Raw genomic sequence first — 24178 nt, 5'->3', positions numbered from 1 at the left:
TAAAGGTACTTCCCTCATCCCCCCCCCCCACCCCCACGGACACACACTAGTGGCTGTGAAAATGAGCTTGAAATTGTAGAATTTGAAAGGTTTTGAGAGTCACACCATCTGGGTGCTACAAAGCCTTAAGAAAGGGCAAACCAGCTATCAGATGCATAAAGGGTTTTATTTGTTGCTATTTGATGCTGATGCTGTGGCTTTTTACTGTTTTACCATCCTGAGACTCTGGTGAAGAATGGGATAGAAAGGCTTTAAATAAATAAATAATTTATGTAAAATGGCTAATATATGCAAATGTGTTCACATTGCAGAGTCCTGCTTTGCTTTTTCCCTAATTTGAGTTGCTTTGTAACAGCATTGGGTTGTTTAAAAAACATACATTACCCAGAGGTCTGGCCTAGGAATGCTGCTCATTTTGTGGGTACCAATAAGGTTTTACTTCATGGTTGTTGCAACTCACACAAATGTGCCTGTGCGGCACAGTCATCTGGAACTTTCCAGAGCTAAACTGAGGTTAAGGCAGGAGCTGCAGCCCCTCCCTTGCGCACATGCAAGAAATGGCTCCTGCTTGCCTTTCAGTTCCTGCAGCTGTGGAATCCACTTTGGAATTACACACACACACGCGCGCGCGCGCGCGCGCGTTAGAGAGCACCTCAGACCTCACCAGCATCGTTGGCCTCTTTCGGGAGTTTCTTCTGGCATTGTAATGACATGACACCGGATTGCCGCAGGCACTTCAGTTATTAGTTTTAGGAGACAATCTCCTCTTACAAGGCATGTTCAGCACCTAGAGGGCTATGGGAATACCAAATACCCTTCCTGGCTCTCTTGCTCTCTATACTTGGGGTGCCTTAAACCAGCACACTCCTACATGGTATCCAGAAGCAGGCTCTTCCAGTCTCCAGAGGAAGAGAACAGGTTGCTCACCTGTAATTGTGGTACTTCAAGTGGCACCTGTGAACTCTGACACCCTCCTCCATTCTTCAGTACCTCACCTTTTGCCTTCATTGTGGCCAAATAAAAACTGAAAAGCAAGTAGGAACCACTACCTGTAGCAGGTGAGATAAATGGAGCCCCTGCCTAATGCTCTGTTTAACCAGATGAAATACAATAACAGATAAGCAGCCTTTCCATTCAAGTTGTCTAGTTCTAGTGGTATGAACAGAGAGGAGCCAATGATGGTTGAGACTATTGGAAGTAGGAGCAACACATTCTGATTGCAAATTAAATAATGGAAATCCCAGTCAGTGGGTACCTTGGTACAGTCATCTTCCAGTTGCTCTTCAATAGAGCAATTGGCTGTGTTTGCATGAATTGAGAAGGGGAAAAAGCCACATGCTGGTTGGGTTCTCCTCATTTCTATAACCACACACAAGAGCAAACAGTGGGACTTAATTTCAAACCACCCCAAAACCCTAGAGCAAACCATGGGTAGTGGAGAGGATATACCCAATGCCCACTTAATCAGGGTCAGGCAACACAGCAGCTTGTACTCATCAAGGGTAATTACAGAAATGAGTTAGTGTACTTGGGGATGGAAGAAGAAGCCACATTAGATTCTTTCCTTTATTGATTGTGCAAACCCAACTGCAATGTTTTATTTGTTTATAAGATTTATATCCTGCTTTTTTCTTACAATGAACTCAGAGCAGCTTGTATAATCCTGCTACTGCTCGCACTCTTATCTCAACAACAACCCTGCGAGGTAGGTTGGGTTAAGAGTCTGCAAGTGGCCCAAAGTCCATGGCTACATGGCTGAACAGGAGCTAGAACCCAAATCACCTGTCCCAGGCCCACTCTGTTAACCACTACATCACACTGGCTTTCTTTGTTGTCTTGTAGTTACTTAAACCTAATTCAGTGTTGTATCTCTATGAAGGTTCATTTTTTATTTTATTTTGAAACCACCCAATAATTTTAGCTTTCTCAGCCATGTACTACAGTTGATAAAACACAATATAAATATAAATGACAGTAAAACACTAAATTTCACTGAGGACTAACCATTGCACTTTATTATTAATAATACTGCTTTTATGAATTTGGGTTATATAGTTTTAAAATATTGTATGGTGTATCCCTTTGTAAATGGCCTTGAAGTCTGTTTTGGAAAAAGGCAGGTATGCTCAGGGCAGTGTTGCTCAATAGGCTGCATGAACAGGAATGGCCAGCTGCACCCTGGGAAGCCAGCACTTCCTGGAACAACCCTCAAAACTCGCTGACACTCAGTTACGAAATGAGACAAGGCACAAGAGTACCTTTTTCAAGCTTTTCCCATTCCATACATGCTGGTTTCAGGTAGTTCCTGGCCACCCCAGCTACTTCAGCACTAGCTTATCATTGCACGAGTGTTCATACTAGTTAGCACAAAGGAGATTTGGATATTGCCTGCAGTTTTTAAAATAGAATAAATTAGAACATAAATGGAGTGTTGTGTTTTTTTGTTCAGATGGAAAAAAGGAAAGATCCTTCTTCTGTCAACATTAAGCAGGTTCTTTTAGAAATGAGAAAATACCGAATGGGGCTTATACAGACTGCAGACCAACTTCGATTTTCTTACTTGGCTGTTACAGAGGGAGCAAAATTTATTATGGGAGACTCATCTGTGCAGGTGAGTGTTACTAGCATCATATTGGGTAGGCCATAGTTTGTCTTCAGTTTTAAAAGGTGTACCCAATTTTTTGTGGAAGGTCAGAACCACAGAACTGGAAGGGATCCAGAAGCGGGAAAGTGTATTAAAATATGAGTCCTACAAATTGAACTCAGTTCTAAGATGTCATTTGTGTGGTTGCCATCGACTGACCCAGACACAATTCTCATGTTGTACAGGTCTGGAGCTGCAAGAGGTTATGTGAAATTGCCTGATGATGCAGTGGTTCATTTCAATTTATCTTGTAGCAACAAGGAAGACACTGTGGGGAAGTTTGTCTGTTGGGTAACGTGCAGTTGCTTCAGGTGCTCCCTGCCATGGCCCCCTATAACTTGTTTGCACTAAGTACCACAAGCCACAATAACTCTTCCTTGAAAACATTAACATGTTAATGACCCAGCAAATTCCTAATTGCAGGTGTGGTTTTTGTTCTGCTTGTCAATTTGGAGGAGGTTAATCAGTCTGTTTCTGTTGAAGGAGCAATGGAAAGAGCTCTCTAAAGAGGACTTGGACCCGCCACCAGAACATACTCCCCCACCACCCAGGCCACCCAAACGAACCTCAGAACTGAATAATGGAAAGGTGCATGGTCACATGGAATTTTTTCCAAAGCCTCAGGGGGCTGAGGAGGAAGTCAAGTGTACAGTCAGCGCTCTGGAGGCAAAAGTTCCTGATGGCAGGGGTTGCCCTTCTGAGCAACTAGCTATGGAGAGGTAATGTTGAGAAGGCTTGTTCTGCAATGCTTGTGGCAGACTATCAGCAGCTGCACAGCCAACGAGTTGTCCTGAGTCATAACATTCTCCACCAAATCAAATGCCGTCCATTCCTTTCTCAGTGCTTTTACCAAACCGCACTAGATGTGCCACTTTAGAAAGAATAGAGATGTGGAAGTTGAGAAGAAAGGGATGAACATGTTTGAGAATGTTCAAGAAAGTGTCCAGTTTTCTTCTGTAATAGTCTGGAAGGAGAGACTTGAAATGAACATTTAAAAAATGAGATTGATAAAGTAATAGTCATACATCTGCAGACATCTTAACCAAAGCTATAACCTTAGCTATATGGCTTAATTGTGTTATAAATGTAGAATTCTTAAAGAAGTAAAATAATAGTTCTGAAAAAGTTGAACCTGTATTTTATGTGTCCTCAAAACCCTCCAAAAATAGCAAATGCTAACATTAGGAAGCTATACCAGCTCATTTAAAACAGGTGCCTTCTCTTGCCATTTAATATGCTTCATTTAATATACCCATTTAATTTTTCGACTAGCTGAGAATGAAAGGGGTCTCTTTGTCAGTAGCCTCTATTTCTCAGTGGAACTGAACATTCTTACTGGAACTGAAACATCAGGATTTTTAGAGAACTACAACTCAGATGTAGTTATGTGATTTCTTTTAGAGGAGAAAGAGTTTCTAAAAACCTGGAACTAACTCATAAAATGTAGTTCCACCCTCAGTTGCTCACAGTGCATTGCAAAATAGCAGAGGAGTGGTTTGTCACTTTAAAGACAGTTTAGAGGTGATGAAACACTTTCCAGTCTGAGAGGAAGGAAAGATCAACAGAGATTTCATCTCTTCATCATGTTACCTATAAGTCGAAATAGCTGTAACTTGGAACACAAAACAGAACAAACTACTTAGGAAAAGTGTGAGAAGATGCAAGGCGTTTCTCTGAGCACTAGAGGTCACTTCTGCTCCATGAGCAATAGTTTCAGTTTTAAGTGAATGGTAAAATTGGAGCATTCAGAGCAGACCTGTTTTTATGTGCAACAGTACATGCAGTGCTAAAACCTGAAGAACTGTTTGATCTCATGAGCACATTCTAGCAGAGCTCCTCTTTGGTGTGCACATGCCTGGGTCAATGCTGACAGACCTGTAATGGGTAGGTGCATCAGAGTGTCCGAGTCGGTTCCTGAATGTGAGCCTTTTGGCCTTGCAAAAGTATCCTCCACCTTCGACTTTTCCACATTTGTGTCAGGCTTATTTTTCCTTTGTGTGTGTGGCAGTGTTTTTTTGTTTCCTTAACTTTTGTCAGGAAAAAAAATATATATATTCACCTTTACAGTGTGGAGTATCTGGTATACATCAAGTGCTAACAGTGCCAATTAAATAAATTTCAGTTCCAGATTATAACACAACAAAATCTGGGCAAGTCAAAGAGGGGTGATTACTTTTGCATGGCATTATATCAGCTATTGAACAGTTGTGTGGAAAACATTATTGTCTGGATAGCCAAAGAAAAAAAAAATAAGGTCATTCTACCCCATTACTCTTGTCCAGAATAAGAGCAGCTTACATTTGTCTTGTGGCAATGGTTAGATATAATTGATAGTTGTTGGGGAGATTTTAATTCTCAGTGGTAATCATTTAAGGAGCCAGGGTTTTCCTAGGCCATATTCTCATCTTGTGACACAAACCAGAGAAAGTAGTTCATTTATCCCACAAAAGAAGGTATATGGAAAGAGGAAATTATTTTTCCAGGATCAAACTGATGAACGTTGATATTAATCTTGATATCCCACCATTCTTCTTCACCTTTCAACAACATTGCTGATGTATATTCCTCAATCAGTAATTTTCCTTCGAGTCTCCCCCCTACACTCTGTGTTCTTCTGAGTACCTCTGCCATTGAACAGTGCCAATATGCTTGTAGTTCCTTTTCTCAAGTGACACAGTTTCCTGATCAGAACATTTTTACTTTTGTTCCTCAGAGGTAAACAAGACACTGAGCTTAGGAAGAGGACTGTTGATGCTTCACCACACAGTGAAGAGTTGGTGAAGCCGGAAGAAGATGATGATGAAAACATGATGTCAACTTGGAAACCATTTCTGGTCAATATCTGCGTGTTCACTTTCCTGACAGCAGGAGCATACCTCTGTTACAGAGTATGTTTTCATTGATGGACACACCGGAGATGGTACCAAAATGCCAGTAAGGTCACCAGTGTTTAACTTGTTTCTATAAAAGAAAACTGAAGGGGACAACCAAGCATTGTCCCAATGGAAGAGTATATCTTAAGTTTGAGAAGCTGGAACTTTGGTTAGGGCTTAAAAAGAAAGTTGATGCACTAGGGTTTAATCTTTTCCCTATGGTCCCAAGAACATAATATTCTAATCTCAGGGCCTTAAGATATTCAGGAGTAAGCAGAGAATATGCCAAATAAGTCTTGTGTTTTTCATTATTTTCCTTTTTTAAAAAAATGGAATAATAAGAGTTTACAACACGTTGTTTTTAGTCTTTTAAAGCCAGTTTTTGTTCTTTTGGTGTTGTTTTCAGAAAAAAAAGAAAGAAACTAGGCACAAGTAAAAACTGCTTGTACTCTCCAAGTGTTTGTAACCAGATACATGACTGGGTTCCTTAAGACACCACTATATACCCATATATACACACCCCTGAAGAATGTACAAGTTTTTTGTGAGGGGAGAGCTCTTTACTGCATGCAATTTACTGCAAGTCTAAGGCTCAATCTCTAAAGAACCACTTCTGCATAACCTCTATGAATTAAATTAGCTGTTGTTCTAGGAGCTCCAGTAAATAGAGATTATGTAGTACTACCACCATGTTGAAGTTGAATTGTAGTTTGAGATTTTGGGGTAGGGCAGGTAAAACGGGATATATTTCATCATTCTCAAATAGGTTTGGGTTTCATTACATGTTTATTATAATGGGCACTTGCTATTGCTCAGGGCATCTCGACTGATCAGTGCTAGTATCTTCTTCTTCCCTTTTACACAAAAGGAATACACCACCATCCGTTACAAGTCATCTGTTAACCCTATTGTGCATACGTATGGATTGCACTGCACCATCAGCTTTCTAAAAACCTATATATAACGTAGTTACCTATTTTTTGGAGGAGGGAAAGTGAAATGCAACCAAAATATATGTACCAGCATTAAAAATACTTCAAATACTTGAGTTAGAAAGGACCAGTTTTTAAGCTGCTTTAATATTTGGAATGTAAAATGCAACTTAATTTCAGTCTAGACTTGCCATGTGAAGAATACACTTCGTGTTCAAAACAGAACAAGAGTTTAAAAGTAATAATACTAAGACTATTAAATCTCCTTATCACAGAGAGCCATTGGTAATATTTCTGCGTAGATGATGCTGGGGCAGATTCCTTTTGGGGAAAAGGTGAGCAGACCTGGTTCTCCAGATCCGCTAGTAATTTTGCAAGATGCAAACCACTGTCTTGGTGGTTTTCAGTTTTGTTGGGTTTTTTAGAACCCGACAGAAGATATCAAGAAGATATCTAGAAGATATCAAGACTGGCTTTTATTTAGTTCAAGAGCACAGTGTTCAGTAGCCAGGCTTAAGGCTGCAGTCCTCTCCTGAGAGTCCCACTGAACTCAGTGGGATTTACTTCTAAGCAGATGTCTGTAGGATTGCACTTTTGCCTCTTCAGTAAAGGGTGTTATAATTTTAGGGGTGCATTCCTTTTGATACCGCCTAGTTTCATTTGCCATAGCTGCTAAGAGGAGGACAAAATTCTGTCCGATCATGTATGTTGTTTCCCTTGACTGAGTTAGTAAGCTCACTTGGCCAACCCCTTTTTTGTGAGCACCAGAAATAGAGGAATCCTTTGTCCATGGTGCAGAGAATAAGCCACATTCATCCATGAATGTCATAGCTGTTTCAAATTAATACCGTGACAAATGATCCATAGTGCGACTAATCACTGATTTGAAAATTTTGCATTCTGCTTATTTAGGGCTTAAGCTCCATCCCCTTTAAAAATCTATGACTTAATAGACTGTTCACTCCATATTTATATTTGTTCTCCACAACTCTTGCAAACTTTAGCTCTTTTTTCTCCCTTGAACCAATACAATGTTGTATTATAGACTTGGGGAAGGAAAGAAGAAAGGAAGAAAAGGTTGGATTAAAAAATGAAAATTAAGCTTACACCAAGGGCTTTTCAAAAATATAATAATAAATCCTCAGGTAGTACTTGGAACCTTACAAAGAAGTTACCTGTGAGATTGTTGTTCAGACCAGAATTTGAAAGGAGGAATATTGTTGGTGGTCAATATTTAATAGTAATATTGGAAACATGAAAACTATTGATATGAGTATAGAAAATGGTATAATATATAATGGCTCATCTGTGTATTTTACTATACAGTATGTGATTGCTTTGTCTCCATTACTCTTGTTCAGTGGGATATTGTTCAAAAGCAGCATTTGTATCCCATTTTTATTCAAATGCATGTATAAAGTCTCCTAAAAGTGTCCCAATCAAAATCCATGTGCTTGAAAGGTGAAAATATATTTTCTATTTCTGCTTTCTGATGTGCCCAAATTATACTTGCATGATCTGATCATTTCAATGGCTGTGGATCCAAGGGTGTTGCTGAAGTATCTTCATTCAGCCAATTAGATGGGTAGGCGTGTGTGATCTCGTTAAAAAAAAACAAAAACAAAAAAAACAAAACAGAAACAAAACAGGTAATTTTGCCTATCCTTGGCATGACTTTCTGTTCAGTTTTATACGTATGCCATGTAACCCAGTTGTATACCACTCATTTCAGCCAAGTAAGTATAGTACAAACATTCCAGAGTATGTACAAAGCCATATCCACACCTCTCTTGTGCGCGCACACTCTTTTTCTGCAGCACGTAGCTGAAATACAAGGTGCCCAGATACACAGAACTGCCTGATAGTCCACGGGGGAAGCTTTTTGCAAAGGCCATCGGAACCAAAGTGAGATTTAAAGTCTGTATTTCTTGTTTAATAGAGAATGAGGGTTTTGTTTTGTTTTGTTTTTTAAAATAAAAATTAAATAATAACAATGGGTGGGAAACGGATTGTAATATTCTTCCTCCCAGGAAGAAATAGTTGAATTCATAATGTTTCTCCTTAGAATCCACAGTGTGACTTGCTTGTACGATTCTTGCATCCCTTAAGCTGGGGAGACTAAGGATTTTTCTTGCTATCCAGAGAAAGCAGGGGGAATCAGCTGCAGCCAGCTTGTCCCCTTAGGCCTGCCTGCATCACTGTTTGCCTTTTACCCATTTGAACTCAAGAAAGACTTGTACTGTAGTGAAAATAAAGAATAGAATGCCGTAGTCAAGCCCAGTGAGGTGTGTATAAGGCTTAGAATGCTGAAATGTAAGCATTTTGTTTGATGTCCTGTATATGTATGTAGTAGTTTTGGGTGTGTATATACAGTAGCATTTCAAAGTGGATGTATGAGTTAACCTATTCTTGGGGGGAGGGGGAATGGAAAAAAATATCCATGTTTAAACTTGTTAGAAAGTTAGTGAGCTGCTCTGCTATATGCCTTAAGCAAATATTTACTCATCAGGTCTTTCTTTTTTACAGATTGCCATAGAAAACTTTTTAAAAAAAAAATAAAATTAAAAAAAAAACAAGCTAAATGTTTTGGTATAATACATTTTCAGGTATATTGTCTTTTGTGTAAGGCGCTGCAATGACCTCACAGTTTCAGTAAAACTGTACAGTTTTTCAATTTCCCATACAGATTTTCAGTTCTCATTTTAGCTGCAACAATAAAATTCTTTTGTAAAGAAGTACATGTCTGATTTTTTTTTCTTCACTTGTTCTAATCTTACTGTTTGCAGCCGCAAAAGCTCTGTGTTGATCCAGCCAAACTATGCATGCCTTCTTCCCGGCACCCCACAAATTGCTAGAGTGCTGGGGGTGGGGAGTACAATTTAAAAGTGGACTATAACACAGAGCCAAAGGGTTAATAGCCTCCTATACCTCAGGCTGAGTCCTAAACCAGAGCCCATAATGGCAATCCTTGTCCTTGGGGTAGCAAAACTAGTGCTCAGTTCAGATGAAAAACTGGATTCTAGTTTAGCCTAGATAAGCATGACTCAGCAGGACTCCAGCTTTACATGCTCTTTCCCACCCCCACCCTATCTTCTGGCAGAGTTTCAGGGAGAAGATTGGAAACATCCACTTTTAAATCAACTAGAGTTCCCTATTAGAGCCAAACTTGATTTTTTTATTAGTTTAAACTATGATTTAACAAAAAGTTGCATTAATCAACCATGGTTTAACCTTAATTTAACCAGAAGTTGGCTTAAAAGTGGAAACAGATGCTTCCTATTGACTCTCCGCAGCGTCGAATGGGGAGGTGAGGTGTATAACACGAAGCTCATTCACATAACACAAAGGGACTCCCATGTTTAAATGCACAGCTAGCACCAAAATTATAGAAAGCTGAAAAACGGCCCCCCACTTCTTTGTAATGCAATGCAATTGGTTTTAGTGATAATGTTACACTGGGTGCCACCAATTTTGAGAGCAATAAAACCATTTTTCCAATCTCTTTTTAAAAAAATTGCACAAAGTTTAGCCTTTGAGTTTAGAAAGACTGTCTTACACCAGCACTGACTAGATTCAGACAACATGAGAACCTACCCTTGGGTTGCGTGTGGGTTGTCATTCAACTGTGGATTATTATGTTGGCAAGGTAACCAAACAAAATAAGAAACTAGACCATAGGCCAACAGCAAATTGTAGAATGTCTTCATGAGCTGTTCATGATGAATAAACCATGGCTTGCTAATGGAATTGTGTTCCAGCAACACAATAACCCATATTTTAACAGCAATGCATGGTTCCATATCTCACATCCATCCTTGAGTATGCTGGATCATATGGTCTGAAGCTAGTCAGTACTTTGTGACGACTGTGCTCATATCCTGCAGGGAACTTCTCATGGTCATGTGTTAGGCCACTATGGGAACACAACTGAATGGCCTTTGGGCTGCATCCAGCAGGGCAACACAGACGTAACACCTCTTTGCTTTTTGTTACCAGCTCTGGACACAAGCATCTCCTGTAACTCTGGATCCAGTGTTTAGTATTTAATGTAAACAATAATTTGAAGAAAAATGAAGTGTCATTTCAAATGTTTTAATAAAACTTCTTCAAAGAACAGAATATGTAAACTAATCCCAGCAATAAATACTGAAAAGTACACAGTATAAAATATGTACATTAAAGCAGAAAGCCAATGATGGAAACCTGCACACAAAAACAGTATTTTTCATTATTAACAATAGGAAAATCACCTCATACATCAAAACCCCAATGTATTTACTCAGAACTAGGTCTCCCTGATGTATATATGTTTACTATTTCAGTTACAGATCATGTAAAAACAGTTTTTGTTTTCATCAAAATGTCAAACCCAGAAACAGGCACATAAATGGACACAGCTAGTTTCCAAGTTAAGTCATCTTGGATTTGTTATTAGTGTGTGTAATTCAGGGACAAAAAGGAATTGACATAAATGTATTGTCGGGGTGGGAGCGTCGTCTAATACTCCAAACCACATTGTATGTGGGGCAGTAAATTGTTATCAAAACAAAGACATCTGTGTGGTTGTAGAAGAAATGCATTTGCCAAGCATTTTGCAGGTTCATTGGAGTACTGGGGACAATGATACCTTTTGCCCTATTTGCGTTTTGTGTATAGAAAGAAAACTGTCAATGGAAAGTAATTGAAATCTGGGGCACTGTTTACCATCTCACAGATGGCAGTATCCTTGGGGGACTATATTATATATCTACTACTATGTAGTTTTTGCAATTTAAAAAAGTACCTGGGTTAGACTTTTCCCTAAAACAATGGATGAAGGATCAGATGTGTGAGGCTTCCCTGTCGGAAACGAACAAAGAAGTCACAAGTCTGCCCCTGGTTTGATTTTACCATGGTAAGTTGGCCAGAAGAACATTGTAGTTTAAATGCTGTAGCTACTTCATGATTTTAGAAATCTGTTGTTGCAAGTCTTGGGCCACAACATGAAATGAATAAATAAATGCTATATCCCATCTCCTGTACCTAGAGAATGATTATGTTTGTTTTGATTTGAACTGTAGACAACACTCCCTCCTTCCTTGAATGCCATTCTTTCACTGAAGCCATTAAGAATTTGGATACTTAATATTTTATAGTACCTGCGGGTTATAAGAGCATATGTATCAAGACTTTTTACACCTGCCAGTTGTGTTAAAATCCAGAAAATAATTCATTCTCTAAAGTTTCTGATATTAAAATACAGCTGGGACAGATAGACATTGTTATGCCTGGATCTGCACTCTGTAGCTGTTTATATACTGATAAAAGCAGCTATGGGATGAACAGGACAGCTGATCTTACTTGAAGATACGCTCAAAATACTGTAATTTCAATTTCGGCTTCTTGATACATGGTATCCCTCAGTTCACAACAGATTTTGTCCATCTTTTCAAAAGCCAGTCTTCCTTTTTCACCTACACAGAAACAGACAGGAAAACCAGGAAGTGAGATGCAGTGTTTGCTAAGAACCTTTCCCACGCTCTGCATAATTCTTTTCTGGGTGTTTATCCCTTTTCTGATGTTGACCAATGCAAACAATCAGATGGGAAGTATTTCCTGTGGGAAAATAGTTTCAGGATGTACCTAAGGGTCTCTACCAATAATCCAAAATCAACCCAAATACAGTGGTGCCTCGGCTCACAAATGCCTTGGTTCACAACCAAATTGGTTCACGTACATAAATTTCATGAAAATTTTGAGTTGAGTCACGAGCTCCGCATTGAGTGGCAACCAAGATCGTGGCCATCTCCCCCCCGCCACCCTGAGTGGGGAGATGGTCACGATCACAGTTCCGTTCGTGCAGGGAAGACAGAGGAGCTGATGACAGAAGAACTTGCTGAACTCCAGAGTGAGCAGCAGAAGGCACTTGCTGAGGAAGATTCCACTGAGGAAGAGGAAGACGGAGAGGAGGTTAGCAGTGATGTGATACAATCCATTATGTGAAAATGGAATGAGCGCCAGGATTTCTTTGAGAAGCACCACCCCAACATAACTGTAATGAACAGAGTGTTGAATCTGATGGACGATAACGTGGTCTCTCATTTCCGGACGGTTATGCAGCACAGGAAAAAACAAGTGACTATAGACAGATTTTTCCAAAACTGACCCTGCAGCTAAGAGACAAAGAAGATAGGAAACCCCTGAAAAAGATCTCCCCAATATCCTTATAGAGGGGGTCTCTCCCTCAAAACAATAACCTCCCCCTCACACCCCAGGTTAGTGTTCTCCACTGTACTGTACAGTACTTTGTTACTTTGTTGTTCTTTGTCACTTTGTTTCAAATTTTTCTGATTTAAAAAAAATAGTTACAGAACAGATTAACCTTATTTACATTGAACCTTACGGGGAAATTTGACTTGGGTCACAACCAATTTGGGTCACGACCAGAGTCATGGAACAGATTAAGTTTGTGAGCCAAGTACCACTGTATAATAACGAGCATTTTGAGCAGAGGTTGGATGGTTGTTAAAGTACCAAAGCCAAAGCCTTCCAGAGCCAATTTTTTAAAAGAAAGCCCCTTAAATAGTTCCATGGATTTTAAATAGATTTCAGTAACATTTCTTTGCTGGTCTAACAGACTACACTTTGCATTACAACCCACCACGTTTCTGAACAGGAGGAGAGGTGTGTACCTAATTATCCCTTTCAGAAAACAACTTATGCTGGCCAGTCTATATGTCAAACTAGCTTCTGTGCAGCAGATCAAATGCATCTAATTTAGGAATACCAGCTTTTTGCAACTCACATTTCAATGCATCTGCCCCCCAATTGCTGGATCATCATGCCTTGTGCTTTGCATGTGGTGAGAAACCGAGAAGCAATCTACATAGAGTGGTTCAGTTCTGGACTATACCATGTCAAATGGCTGGTGGGAAGAGGTCATGCATTTAATCCCTCAGCAACTCTCACTGTTGTGTAGATGTTGACTGCATTTATGTGGCAGAAGGTTAAAAACATGCCTGTAAGCTGGTGTCATTCTGCACAGAGTATAATAGCATGTTGGCTATCCCAGAGTATGGATGGAATGAGTGACTCCTGCTTGCTGTGCATTGTCAAAATCAAGAATACGAGTACATACATCACCCTGGAACAATTGGTTATATCACTATTTGCACTGGGTGGGAACAGGCAGGAAATAAGATTGTCTTGTTATAGCCAGAATCTTGGGCAGTGCTTCAGGTGCCCCCAACTTCTGAAGCACAGTAGGTGGCTACAGGGATAATGGTCTACTCAGTGGTGGTACCCAATGGTGAATGCTATCCCTAAAGAGCCCCAGAAATGTAATCCAGTTTCAGGATTATGGGCACCCATAGTTACCTTGGCCCTGCAAGATGGCCAATCTTGGCTGCCTACATATTTTGCCCTATTGGAGAGAAGAGGGACTGTAGCACCAGCAGAATTCTTCATCTCTGGAGGCTCATTCATACCCTCACTACCCCCAGAACACTGCACTGGCTGTGCAGAGGAAAAAAGAACAATGCGGGGTGCAAAGGTGGAGAGAGGGTGCTCCCTAGTCCCAGTCCCAGTCCCAGTCCTGACCTCAGAACACATTTCCAGAAGCTGAGTGGGGCCCTGAGCTATCTTATGGCCCTCTAGATCACATCTAGCAACCACAGGATTGCAGCCTTAAGGCCATTTTTGCACACTTATTCACAAAGCTTGTGGAATCAGTGCTGAGACCTGCAACTCGCCCGTCTCTGCCCAAAGTTGCAGTCCAAACAGTGGAAAGTTCTTTCAGTGCATTCTCAGAAAAGAGGCAAGTCTCTGCCTCTGCTCATTAACTAGCATTCAGTTTCCATAAGCAGAGAACTATTAAAGCATTTACCAAATGAAAGAGTCGTTTCTCTGGCAGCGTTCCGCACTTCCTCCACTTCTGATAGACAGAGTCTGGCAATTTGTTCTATACTTTCAATGCCCTGTTTTGTAAAAGAATCATTGAAGCAACAGCTGTTTAAACATTTCAAATTGTTCCACACTCTTAGCATCAGTGCTTTGATCCATAGATGGCTAACCTGTGGCACACTTTATAGAGACTGGTGCCACTCCTTGGGAGGAGAAGACAGCTCCGTAAATTATGGCAGGCTGGGCCTTCCTGGAGTCATGATGAATTCCCCACCTTGGGAGATCTGGAAGGGTAGCAGAGCGCATGCATCCCACCACCAGGAAGGTCCCGGTCCCCAGTGTCTCTCAAAGTGAGTTATCCTCACTCATAAAACGGCATGAACAGGTGGTTTCTCTGGAGAGCTGCAGATGCTTTCACTATACCAAACACACACAAAAGTTCACCCCTCCGAATAATCATAACTTACATAGTGCCAGTGATGTGTGCACTTACTAAGTGCAGTGCTAACAAATAAGCACCTACCTGGATTTTGAAGACAATCTTGAAGTAAAGGGAAGGACATTAGATGAGCCACATAAACCCAACTAAATTATACGCCTGCTTTTACAATGTATTACAGATGTGCCCTGCAAATAAAACTGGCTGGAACCCTTCACAGGAGAGCTCCATGCTCCATTCTGTTCCCTTTTTGGCAGTTTCTAATTTCACTGTTACAGCATCAAGGTGCACTCACTGATTTTCAGGCAGCTAAAGCTCCTTTCCACATCCACCCATGGAAGCACCAGGAACGAAATGTGGTCTGGTTTACTCCATAGCGCTATTTTGGTCAGCTGGGGGGAGGGGGAACCAAGGTTTATCTGGGACTGGGAGAGCTGGGTTCAAGCCCCTGCTGGACCACGAAGCTCATCGGATGCCTTTGTGCCAGTCACTGAGTCTCAGTGTGACCTACCTCAGAGGGGTGATGTGAGGATAAAATGGAGAGGAGGGTTCTACAAGCCACTCTGAGTTCCTTGCCGGTGGGACAGAAATACAGTGTACATCAGTGAATAAAGCCATGCAATGCAGGGGATGTTTGGAACAAGAAAATGGTCCCTGAACCTCTTGAAGTTGCCACACATGATGTAATGTATCTATTTTTTGTTTTCACTGGTGCAAAAGCTGGACAGTGAGGAAAGCTGACAGGAAGAAAATGAATGCATTTGTAATAGGGTGCTCAAGAAAAGCTTTGTGAATACTCTAGTCTGACAGAAAGACAAGCAGAGCCTAGATCAAAGCAAGCCAGAGGTTTCCCTAGAAGCAAAAATGACAAAACTGAGGTAGTCATACTTTGGGCACAGCCTAAGAAGGCAAGATTCCCTGGAGAAAACAACTGTGCTAAGGAAAGTCGAAGGCAGAAGAAGAAAAGGAAGGCCAAATATGGATCACTTCCACATAGGAAGCCACAGCCGTGACTTTGCAGGGGCTGAGTGGGACTGTCACAATAGCAGATTTAGGAGGACCTTTATTCAAGGAGGTGCCTTGAATAAAACTTGATGACTTGATGGCACATACCAACAACAGTTTTTTTTTTTTTTAACTAGCTATTGTGGGGGGGGGGGATCACAATGGAAGAGTTAACCCTTTCCCTCATGGATATTGTCCTTCCCTTCAAATTTGCTATGGGAGTCCAAAGAGGATAACATGCTTCCTTGGCTAATGCTAACTATATTTTGCAGGGGGGGGGTGTCACTGCTGCTACAGTAGCCCGAATAGAATAACTTCGTTTTATAGCTAATGCTAGGATCGGTATGGTGGGGATCTCTGGGACCGTGGGACTAACCCCCACTGCGATATGGCCCTATTCCCCCTACCCATTCATTTGCTCTGTGTGTGTGTAATAAAAACCAGATGTATTATTATAGCCAGTCCCATATGCATCGTCTGGTTCTGACACACCCCATTTGGTCTTAATAGACTCTCTGTGTGGCCTCACCAGGTTCCCATTGCGACTTTGGCCTCCTCTGGTGGCTGCCTGTGAAACAACAGTGATGGGACAGTCACTTCTCCTAACAGTCCTCTAAAATGAAATTCAAAACACTCACCCTGAGATGTTTGAGGGCCAGGCATGCAGCTTGCTGTAATTTTGCATCCTCATGACTTAACAAGTCTGTGTAAAACAGAAGAGCCTGCAAAGACAACAGACTATTCAGTGACACGGTTAGTATTTCTTTTCCCAAAATGCCCTAACACAGATACTCTAATGTTCTGCCAATTAACATGCCTTGTTTTTGGAACATGGAAAGTGGCATGTTTTCTACCTACCTACTAGGAGTGTGTACTGGGGAGAAATCACATTTTTGTTTTAATTTAATTAAAAACTATTTTCATCATTATCTATCTTGAACAAATAGTTAATTCATATTTAGAGCATTTGCAGTTAGAAATTGTGCATTACAATATTTAATTCCTGCTTGGAAACATATTGTAGATGCCATCTCGCTTGATCTGCATGGGAGAAAAGAATGTCTGCCCCCGCCCGCCCCCGAAATGGAGGAGCCTACCCTGCTCCAACCATTGTCCGGCAGAGTAAGTTTACCCACCCCTAGTACAATAAATTGAGATATTGCTCCTTCCCTGGAATGGGGCAGTGCAGAGATGGCTGCCGTACTGAGAACAGAATCTCTTTCAGCACTCACTTGTCCAACTTATGAAACACCATTGCTTTTCCCAACTTTCAGTAAGGCCAAGCAAAAAATAGCTACATTCAAACCAAATCCAAATGCAAACCAACACAAAAGAGAAAATCAAAAGAATATTTTTTAGAAATCTTATTTCGTTATGGTTAATTTGGAATTATTAAATGTGAATCCAATACGAATCAGGCACTTTCGTATTTATTTTTTCTCCTTGATGTCTTAATTTACACACCTACCTTTTACTGACAACACTGTGCAGCATCAGCTGTTTAAAACAGCAGGCACCAGTTGTTCGCATCTCCCACTAAATTATCTTTTTAACTCCGAGAACCCAGGGACTGAAATAGGGACATTCTGAACTAGGGTTCAAACCAAAGAATGGGTTCCCTTTGAGCAATGGACCATTCCCATATCTACATATATTTCCTGGGTGCTTTAAATAAGGAAGTGCTACTGGAAGGGGAAAGTTAGTACCTTTTCCCTGAAATTCCTATTGGCTGCTGCACGAGAGAGACAGGATCTGGCCACTCTGCCTACACGGTGATTTTCATCAAACTGCAGGACTGCAAGGAGCTTTAAGGTCTGTGGCAGGGGTTGTAGCTGGTTTAGCTGCTTCCCTTTCAGTTTCTTTATTTTCTTCATTCTTCCAGGACGCTGCAGTTCTTCAATTAGTATCACTGATGGAGAAGGATTTCAACCATAAATGGAAGAATTTTTGTTTAATTTCTGTTCTTTGTGTGTTTTTAACTACTGCCCAGAGAGCCGCAGCTATCGGGTGGTATAAAAATGAATTAAATAAATATCTGTTGCTGAAAAATCCAGCTTCAGCCTGGTGCTAATCAGAGTCCTGGAGGGGGGAAAATGAAGGTGTGGGGGGGCAGGCATCATCACAGGAAACTTTCGGGGTGCTGGGTTCCCCTGGCAGCTGCCCCAGCAGCTGTTTGAGGGTGCCACATGCTTGTGGGCCTGTTTGCCTTGAGAACAGATTCCGTTCTGCAGAAAGACTGCCAACCATTTTTAATAATATGAGAAAGGAATACAAAACATTCACATTTAACCTCAAAAATGTCTGTGTTGGGCATAATCCTGAAAGGAATTGAAAATAAAAATGCCAAGGGCAATATCATAGCCCTTATACAAATCTATAGTGCAACCACACTTAGAATACTGTGTATAAGTCTGGTCATCAGGCCTAAAAAGGAGATTGTAGGGTTTTAAAAAGTACAGAAAGGGGCAACTAAAAGGAGCAAGGGAGTGGAGTGACCCCCCCCCCCCCGCCCGAGAGGAATGGGAACAACAGCTGGGATTGTTTGGCCCAGAAAAAAAGACAAATAAGAGGAGACATAACAGAGGCGTACAAAATTGTGCAAGGTGTAAAGAAAGTGAACAGGGAGACATTTTTTCTCCTCTCCCATGGTACCAGAAACCAGGGCCATTCCATGAACCCAGCCTATTTCTATGCACAATGCACAGTGGAATTTACTTCCATAGGATGTAGTGATGGCCACCCATCTGGATGACTTGAAAAGGGGATTGGATAAATTCATGGTAGAGAAGACTACCAGTGGTTATTACTACTGCTGCCTTCAATAGCAGGATGAATATGCCTATGTGCCAGTTGCTGGGGAACACAGGCAGGAGGTTGCTATGGTACCCCTGAACTGCTTGTGGGTTTCAACGGGCAACTGCTGTGCACAGAATGCTTGTCTAAATGGACCCTTGATCTGATGCAGTGTGGTTCTTACATAGAAACAGAGTGAGTCAAAAGGGGTCTCCCGGGCCATCTAGTCTGACCCCCCAGCTCCAGCTGGTTCCGCTCACGACATGCCCACCAAGTGCATGTCTAGCCTATCCTTGAACACCCGCACCGATGGGGCCTCGACGACCTCCTGTGGAAGCCCATTCCACACCCTCGGGGTCCTGACTGTCAGGAAGTGCTTCCTGGCATCCAAATGGAATCTTGGCTCCCTGAGCTTTGCTCCATTGGAGCGCGTCCTGCCTTCCTCTGCAGGGGAGAACAGGTCTCTACCCATCTCCATGTGACACCCCCTCACATACCTGTATGATGCCAACATATCCCCTCTGAGTCTCCTCTTCTCCAGGCTGAAGAGACCCAGTTCCCTCAGTCTTGCCTCATAAGGCATCCCCTGCAAACTGTCCACCAACCTTGTGGCCCTACGCTGCACTGACTCCAACCTGGCTATATCCTTTCTGTAATGAGGGGCCCAGAACTGAGCACAATACTCCAGTTGTGGGCACACCAAAGTCATATAGAGTGGTAGTATTACCTCTCTCAATCTAGAAGCCACATTTCTGGCTATGCAACCAAGGGCGGCGTTCGCCCTCTTGACCACTGCATCACACTGCTGACTCACGTTTAGCCTGCAGTCAACCAGCACCCCAAGGTCCCTTTCTTCTGAAGATCCATACAGTACGGGGAGCAGGCATTGGGCTGCATTGCTATCAAATATCTGTATCTCTCCTGTCAACACAAGATGTGCTGATGACATTCTTGGGAAGCACCCGAAGTGGGAAGGGACTGCCAGGCCCCTGAATAAGTCTTAATTGGGCTCTCCCTCTTCAGTCATCCATTTACCTTCTTTAGCAAATCTGGCCAAGTATTTTTCCAAGTTGTTCACATGGTGCTTCTCCAGGTAGCTGTAAAATTGGAATAACGTCACTGATTCCACTGGGAAATCTGGTGGGAGGAATAAGAGGCTGCCTCCCACTAAATGCTGCAGGAACATCTGTAAAACTGAAGGAGAATGCAGAATTTCTCACAAGTGCATATACTGAAGGACATGAGCAGTTACCCGGTGGCTCCTTGAGAGCATCTGAGGACCATAAGATTTTTCAGAGCCCCAGCTCCAGTGCTGAAGAAGGAACTCCGTGCTAGAGCACACGCCCGCCCCATAGCCAGTGCAAAGACCTGCATGGCTGCTTCTCCAGTGCAGCCCCAGAGAACCATAGTGTTCCACTGATAGTCTGGAGGGCGGGAAGGAGAGGCGCGTTGGCCACTGAGCTGGAAGGTATCCTGGCAGCACATCAGCCTCTGTCCCTCGCAAGATGCTCTCCATCTGGAACAAGAGCCACCTTCACCTACGCACTCCTTCCACCCCTGAGCTCAGAGGGTGCTGGGCATCCCCACAGAACTGCACCCCAACACAGTGAACACTGCTATAACAGCAGCTCAGAAAAAGTTCAGCAAGGTAAAAAAAATACATTGATGAAAAATATAATGTGAAAAAATACTGGCACAACCGTTAAAACAGTAATTAAATCAATTTAATGTAATTAATAGCAGCATGGAATAAATAAGTCCTCAACGCCCATTGAAATGACACCAATATGAGAATCTGCCTAGGAAGAGAATGCCAGAGGCATGCAGCCACTACCAAAAGTAACCAACCTCCCACTTCATGGGGGCTGTTAGGGGTGGACTCGTGCAGGCAGTTCTTCAAGTAACTTGGTCCTGAGTCATGTAGGGCCTTAAACTTAACCCCTTACACTTTAAATTGGGCCTGGAAACAAACTGGTAATTGAAGCAGCTGATTGAAAATAGGGCATGAACTTCCAACCGGAGCTTCCAAACTGCCTTCAAAGGCAGTCTCACATACAGCGCACGGCAGTAGTCTAGCCTTGATGTAACTGGTGCGGGTACATCTGTGGCAAGATCTGTCTCCTCTAGAAGGTCTCAGCTGCTCAATAAAAGGCACTCCTAGGCGCTCCACGGCAAGGGGCACCACCTGCAATGCTCTTTCCAGCACTGGTTATGTACCTCTACCCAAATCCATAGACTTTCCCAGCCACTATACCGCTACCTCATTTGGCTTTAGCTTTAGCTGAATTTGTCATTACGCAAATTTATGTAAGGCAAGCAGTTCTATCTAAACTGCAGAAGTTCTGTTATTTTTGGTATTTATTCATTATATTTCTATCCAGCCTTTTTCCTGCAAGGAATCCAGGGCGATTTACGTCATCTTCCTCCTCATCTCCATTTTAACCTCACAACGCCCCCATGTCTGTAAAAGATTTTGCAAGATCCATTCATGCAATTGCTGACTGCAGGGTTGATATCTTGCCTCGCCTGGCCCTGATGGGCCCTGGTTCTCCAGGCTTTCAGACACAGGCCTTTCCTTCCCCTGTTTCTTGCAACTACTGTGGATACCAAGAATTAACCCTGGGACCTCTGGCATGCAATGCATGCCCTTTGCACATCTGACTTAGAGCCTTCAGCCCAATCTTACATCTTTCACTAATACAGCCTAAACAATTCCAAGCTTACAATCCTAAACATTTGCTTCTAAGACAAAAAGGAGCTGACATTTTCAGGATACCAAATTGTGTACCAAACAATCACCCATCACTCCGTTTGCAACCATTTAGGATAAAGGGGAGGGATTAAAAAAATAATAAATAATAAACCAGGGAATCCCACAATGTAAAGAGGCACTCCATGATAACAGAAATAATAACAACTTGATAATAAAGTACTAAAGCCCTTCTATTTATCTGTCTAGGACAACATCCTATCCCAGCTGCTAGAAAACCGTTCAGTCATGGTACTGGGTGGCCAGCTGGCTGTTTGCAAAGGAGTTCCATTGGAATGAATGGATAATCCTGAGGAGCAGCCAGGAGCTGGCACCTTTAGGCTGTGCTGCACGCAGCACTAGGGAGGAGTGGGTAGGAGCTGTGAATCTGAAGCCCTGGGTTCAAATGTCCTCTCTGCCATGAACTGGCAAAGTGGCCCTGGGCAAAACCCACTCTCAGCTCAGTGTCTCCATCTGCAGTATGGAAGAGAGAAATACTGATCTCTCTTGCCTGATTACTGTCAGGATCACTGGGATGATACACGCAAGGGGTTTCGAACTCCTTAAGGGCAGAATATAAATGCTGGACAGTTGTTAATTCTGCAGTTCCTATGACTGCAGTAACTACTGCATGGTGGTGGGTTTCCCCGTGGAAGCAGATGGCCAGAAGTTCCAAACTCTGAACAACACAAATGGGCAGTCTGGGGCTTACTCTGGACTGGTTAACCAATAAACAAGTCAAGAGGCTCTAGGTTTGTGTGTCATGAAATAAGCTATGCTAATTAAAAGTGGAAATGGGCACGGCCCACACACTCTGCCCATCCCCGTAACTCCTGGATTAGGTAGTTGCTAGGTACTGCTGTTGCGACATACTGAACCAGTATCTGCTGGTCTGTTTTCTGAAGAACTTTTGACATTCCTATAACAAGCTTTACTTCCTTTGGGGTTTTCCAAAGCTAAGCTTTTATTGTGCCATAGCCTTACCCTCATTTTAAAGGGGTTAAGCTCTCCTGTACTTTCCCTTCACCCTTTTCATCTTTTTTCTTACCAGGAAAAAAAACAATTAAGGAGGAAAAGGCAGAATAGAAGCACAATAAGAGTAGGCATGCTCGGGCACCTGCTGAGAGCCCACACCGAAGCAGGGGCTCATTGACAGCAGCCCTCTGGAATTTCTGCTCCTCTTCACAGCTGTACTCCCACTGCCCAGTACAACAGTGATAGCGAGGAAGAGCCGCAGCACATGGCTCTGCCTTCTTGCTCAGTGGTTCTTTGCCCATCAGGAAAACAAGAGACTCCATCAGGAGTACGGGGTGGCATATAAATGCAAAAATAAATAAATAATAAGTGGCAGCAATCATGAGCAAGAGGATGAGCAAGGACTGCTGGTGACCATGGCTCAGCCTTGTTGAGGGCGTCCTGCTCAAGGGCCCCCCAAAACATGGTGCCTTTTGATTAGGAGCTCTGGTAGCTCAAGTGGGACACTCTCATGCAAAACCCAACCCCAATTCCTGGGTGCCAGATAAAGAAAAGTACCTTTTTCTAGGTGTCCTTGATATTTCTCTTTGCTTTTGAACATCAATATGTATTTCAAAGGGTTCCAAAATCTTTCCACTGGACAGAATAAAATGCTTCCCTGCTCAGTGCACTCACTCCAGATCTTCAGGCAATGCTTCTGTTTTTTAGCTTTTTGAATAACTGCAAAGGGTAGATTTTGAATGTCAGCAAAGGAGCTGGAACTCATTTTTGGCTGAAAGTGAAATGCCAGATGGTGTGCCTGAGATGAGCCAATGCAATTCTGTAGACATGCAAATGCATGCACAGCTCGACAGAAAAGTATAGACGGGTGAATGTGTTGCCAAATTATTCCACTAGCATCGCACTCATCTCAGTAGGAACCTGATCCAAGACGTCAGGATCACCCCCTGCCTTCTTGTGAGACAAAGATTCAGATGACTGTATGACAAAGGAAGAAAGGAAACACTCTTCAGGAGTTTTGCCAGACAACAGGAAAACCAACCGACACACCCCTTTCCTGAATCTGCTTGTTATGAAAACGTCTGTGAGTGTACAAGCCACATGGCCCCCAAACATAAGCTAGCTTCAGGCTTTAACGAACTCAAATACTTCTTATACCTATGGGGACACAAAGTGCAAGCTATCAGAAGGGGTGTGGTGGCTGCGATTGTCCTAATTAGCCTGCCCAGCTCTTCCAAATGGATCTCCACCATTCACAGTCGCCCTTGAAGATAGTCCGGATACTTCAGATGGTGCAAAATAGAGCAGCCAGGTTGCTGTCGGGGACTGGGCATTATTCTCATATAACCCCAGTCCTCTACCAGCTTCACTGGCTTCCCATCGAAGTCCGGGCTCAATTCAAGGTGCTGGTTATTACCTATAAAGCCCCAAACGGCTTGGGACCTAGATACCTTAAGGAACACCTTTTTCCCTATTTGCCCTCCCACCCCCTGAGATCAGCAACAGAAGCCCTCCTCCGGGAACCATCTGTGAAAGAGCTTAGAAGACAGAGTACCCGGAGGAGGGCCTTCTCTGTAGTGGCGCCCCGACTATGGAATGCTCTCCCCAAAGAGGCCCGCCTGGTGCCGTCATTGTATGTTTTTCGGTGCCAGGTCAAGACCTTTTTATTTAATCAATATTTTAATATGTTTTAATACTGAATTTTATTGTTGTATTTTATTAATTTGCAGCCAGAGTGGATTGTCAATTTATCTATGTTGTAAGCCATCCAGAGAGGCACGTAATTGGACGGCATACAAATTTTTGCAAATAAATAAATAATAAGTCTGCATCAGACATATTGCCTTCTCATGGACATGTTTGGTTGTCATACAAAAATTGAAAATT

At 42.3% G+C, this 24178-nt stretch overlaps 2 protein-coding genes across 3 annotated transcripts in view; one reads left to right on the top strand and one right to left on the bottom strand.

The window, feature by feature from the left end:
- The window catches only part of PTPN1 (protein tyrosine phosphatase non-receptor type 1), an 80637-nt gene extending 71453 nt beyond the window's left edge, over positions 1 to 9184 (top strand). The window contains exons 7-10 of one of the 2 annotated variants that reach the window (XM_044440301.1): positions 2450 to 2611; positions 3128 to 3363; positions 5358 to 5578; positions 8267 to 9184. In XM_044440301.1, coding sequence (XP_044296236.1) covers positions 2450 to 2611; positions 3128 to 3363; positions 5358 to 5547 — 588 coding nt within the window. In that variant the 3' untranslated portion in view covers positions 5548 to 5578; positions 8267 to 9184. Of the gene's footprint in view, positions 1 to 2449; positions 2612 to 3127; positions 3364 to 5357 lie in introns of both variants that reach the window. The other variant, XM_044440300.1, reaches the window with a different exon arrangement.
- A 1341-nt stretch (positions 9185 to 10525) lies between these two features.
- LOC123028519 (RIPOR family member 3-like) overlaps positions 10526 to 24178 on the bottom strand; it is a 28187-nt gene continuing 14534 nt past the window's right edge. Inside the window, exons 7-12 of the mRNA XM_044440403.1 lie at positions 22850 to 23011; positions 19603 to 19761; positions 17481 to 17683; positions 16413 to 16496; positions 14314 to 14404; positions 10526 to 11902 (exon numbers count right to left, since the gene is read on the bottom strand). Of these exons, the coding sequence (XP_044296338.1) occupies positions 11802 to 11902; positions 14314 to 14404; positions 16413 to 16496; positions 17481 to 17683; positions 19603 to 19761; positions 22850 to 23011 (800 nt within the window). The 3' untranslated portion in view covers positions 10526 to 11801. The remainder of the gene's footprint in view (positions 11903 to 14313; positions 14405 to 16412; positions 16497 to 17480; positions 17684 to 19602; positions 19762 to 22849; positions 23012 to 24178) is intronic.

This window comes from Varanus komodoensis, unplaced genomic scaffold (assembly GCF_004798865.1).
Source record: "Varanus komodoensis strain SLA01 unplaced genomic scaffold, ASM479886v1 scaffold37, whole genome shotgun sequence".
Classification (NCBI taxonomy): Eukaryota; Metazoa; Chordata; class Lepidosauria; order Squamata; family Varanidae; genus Varanus; species Varanus komodoensis.
The sequence above is the reverse complement of the archived record's forward strand: the minus strand, read 5'-3'. Positions and strand labels throughout refer to the sequence as shown.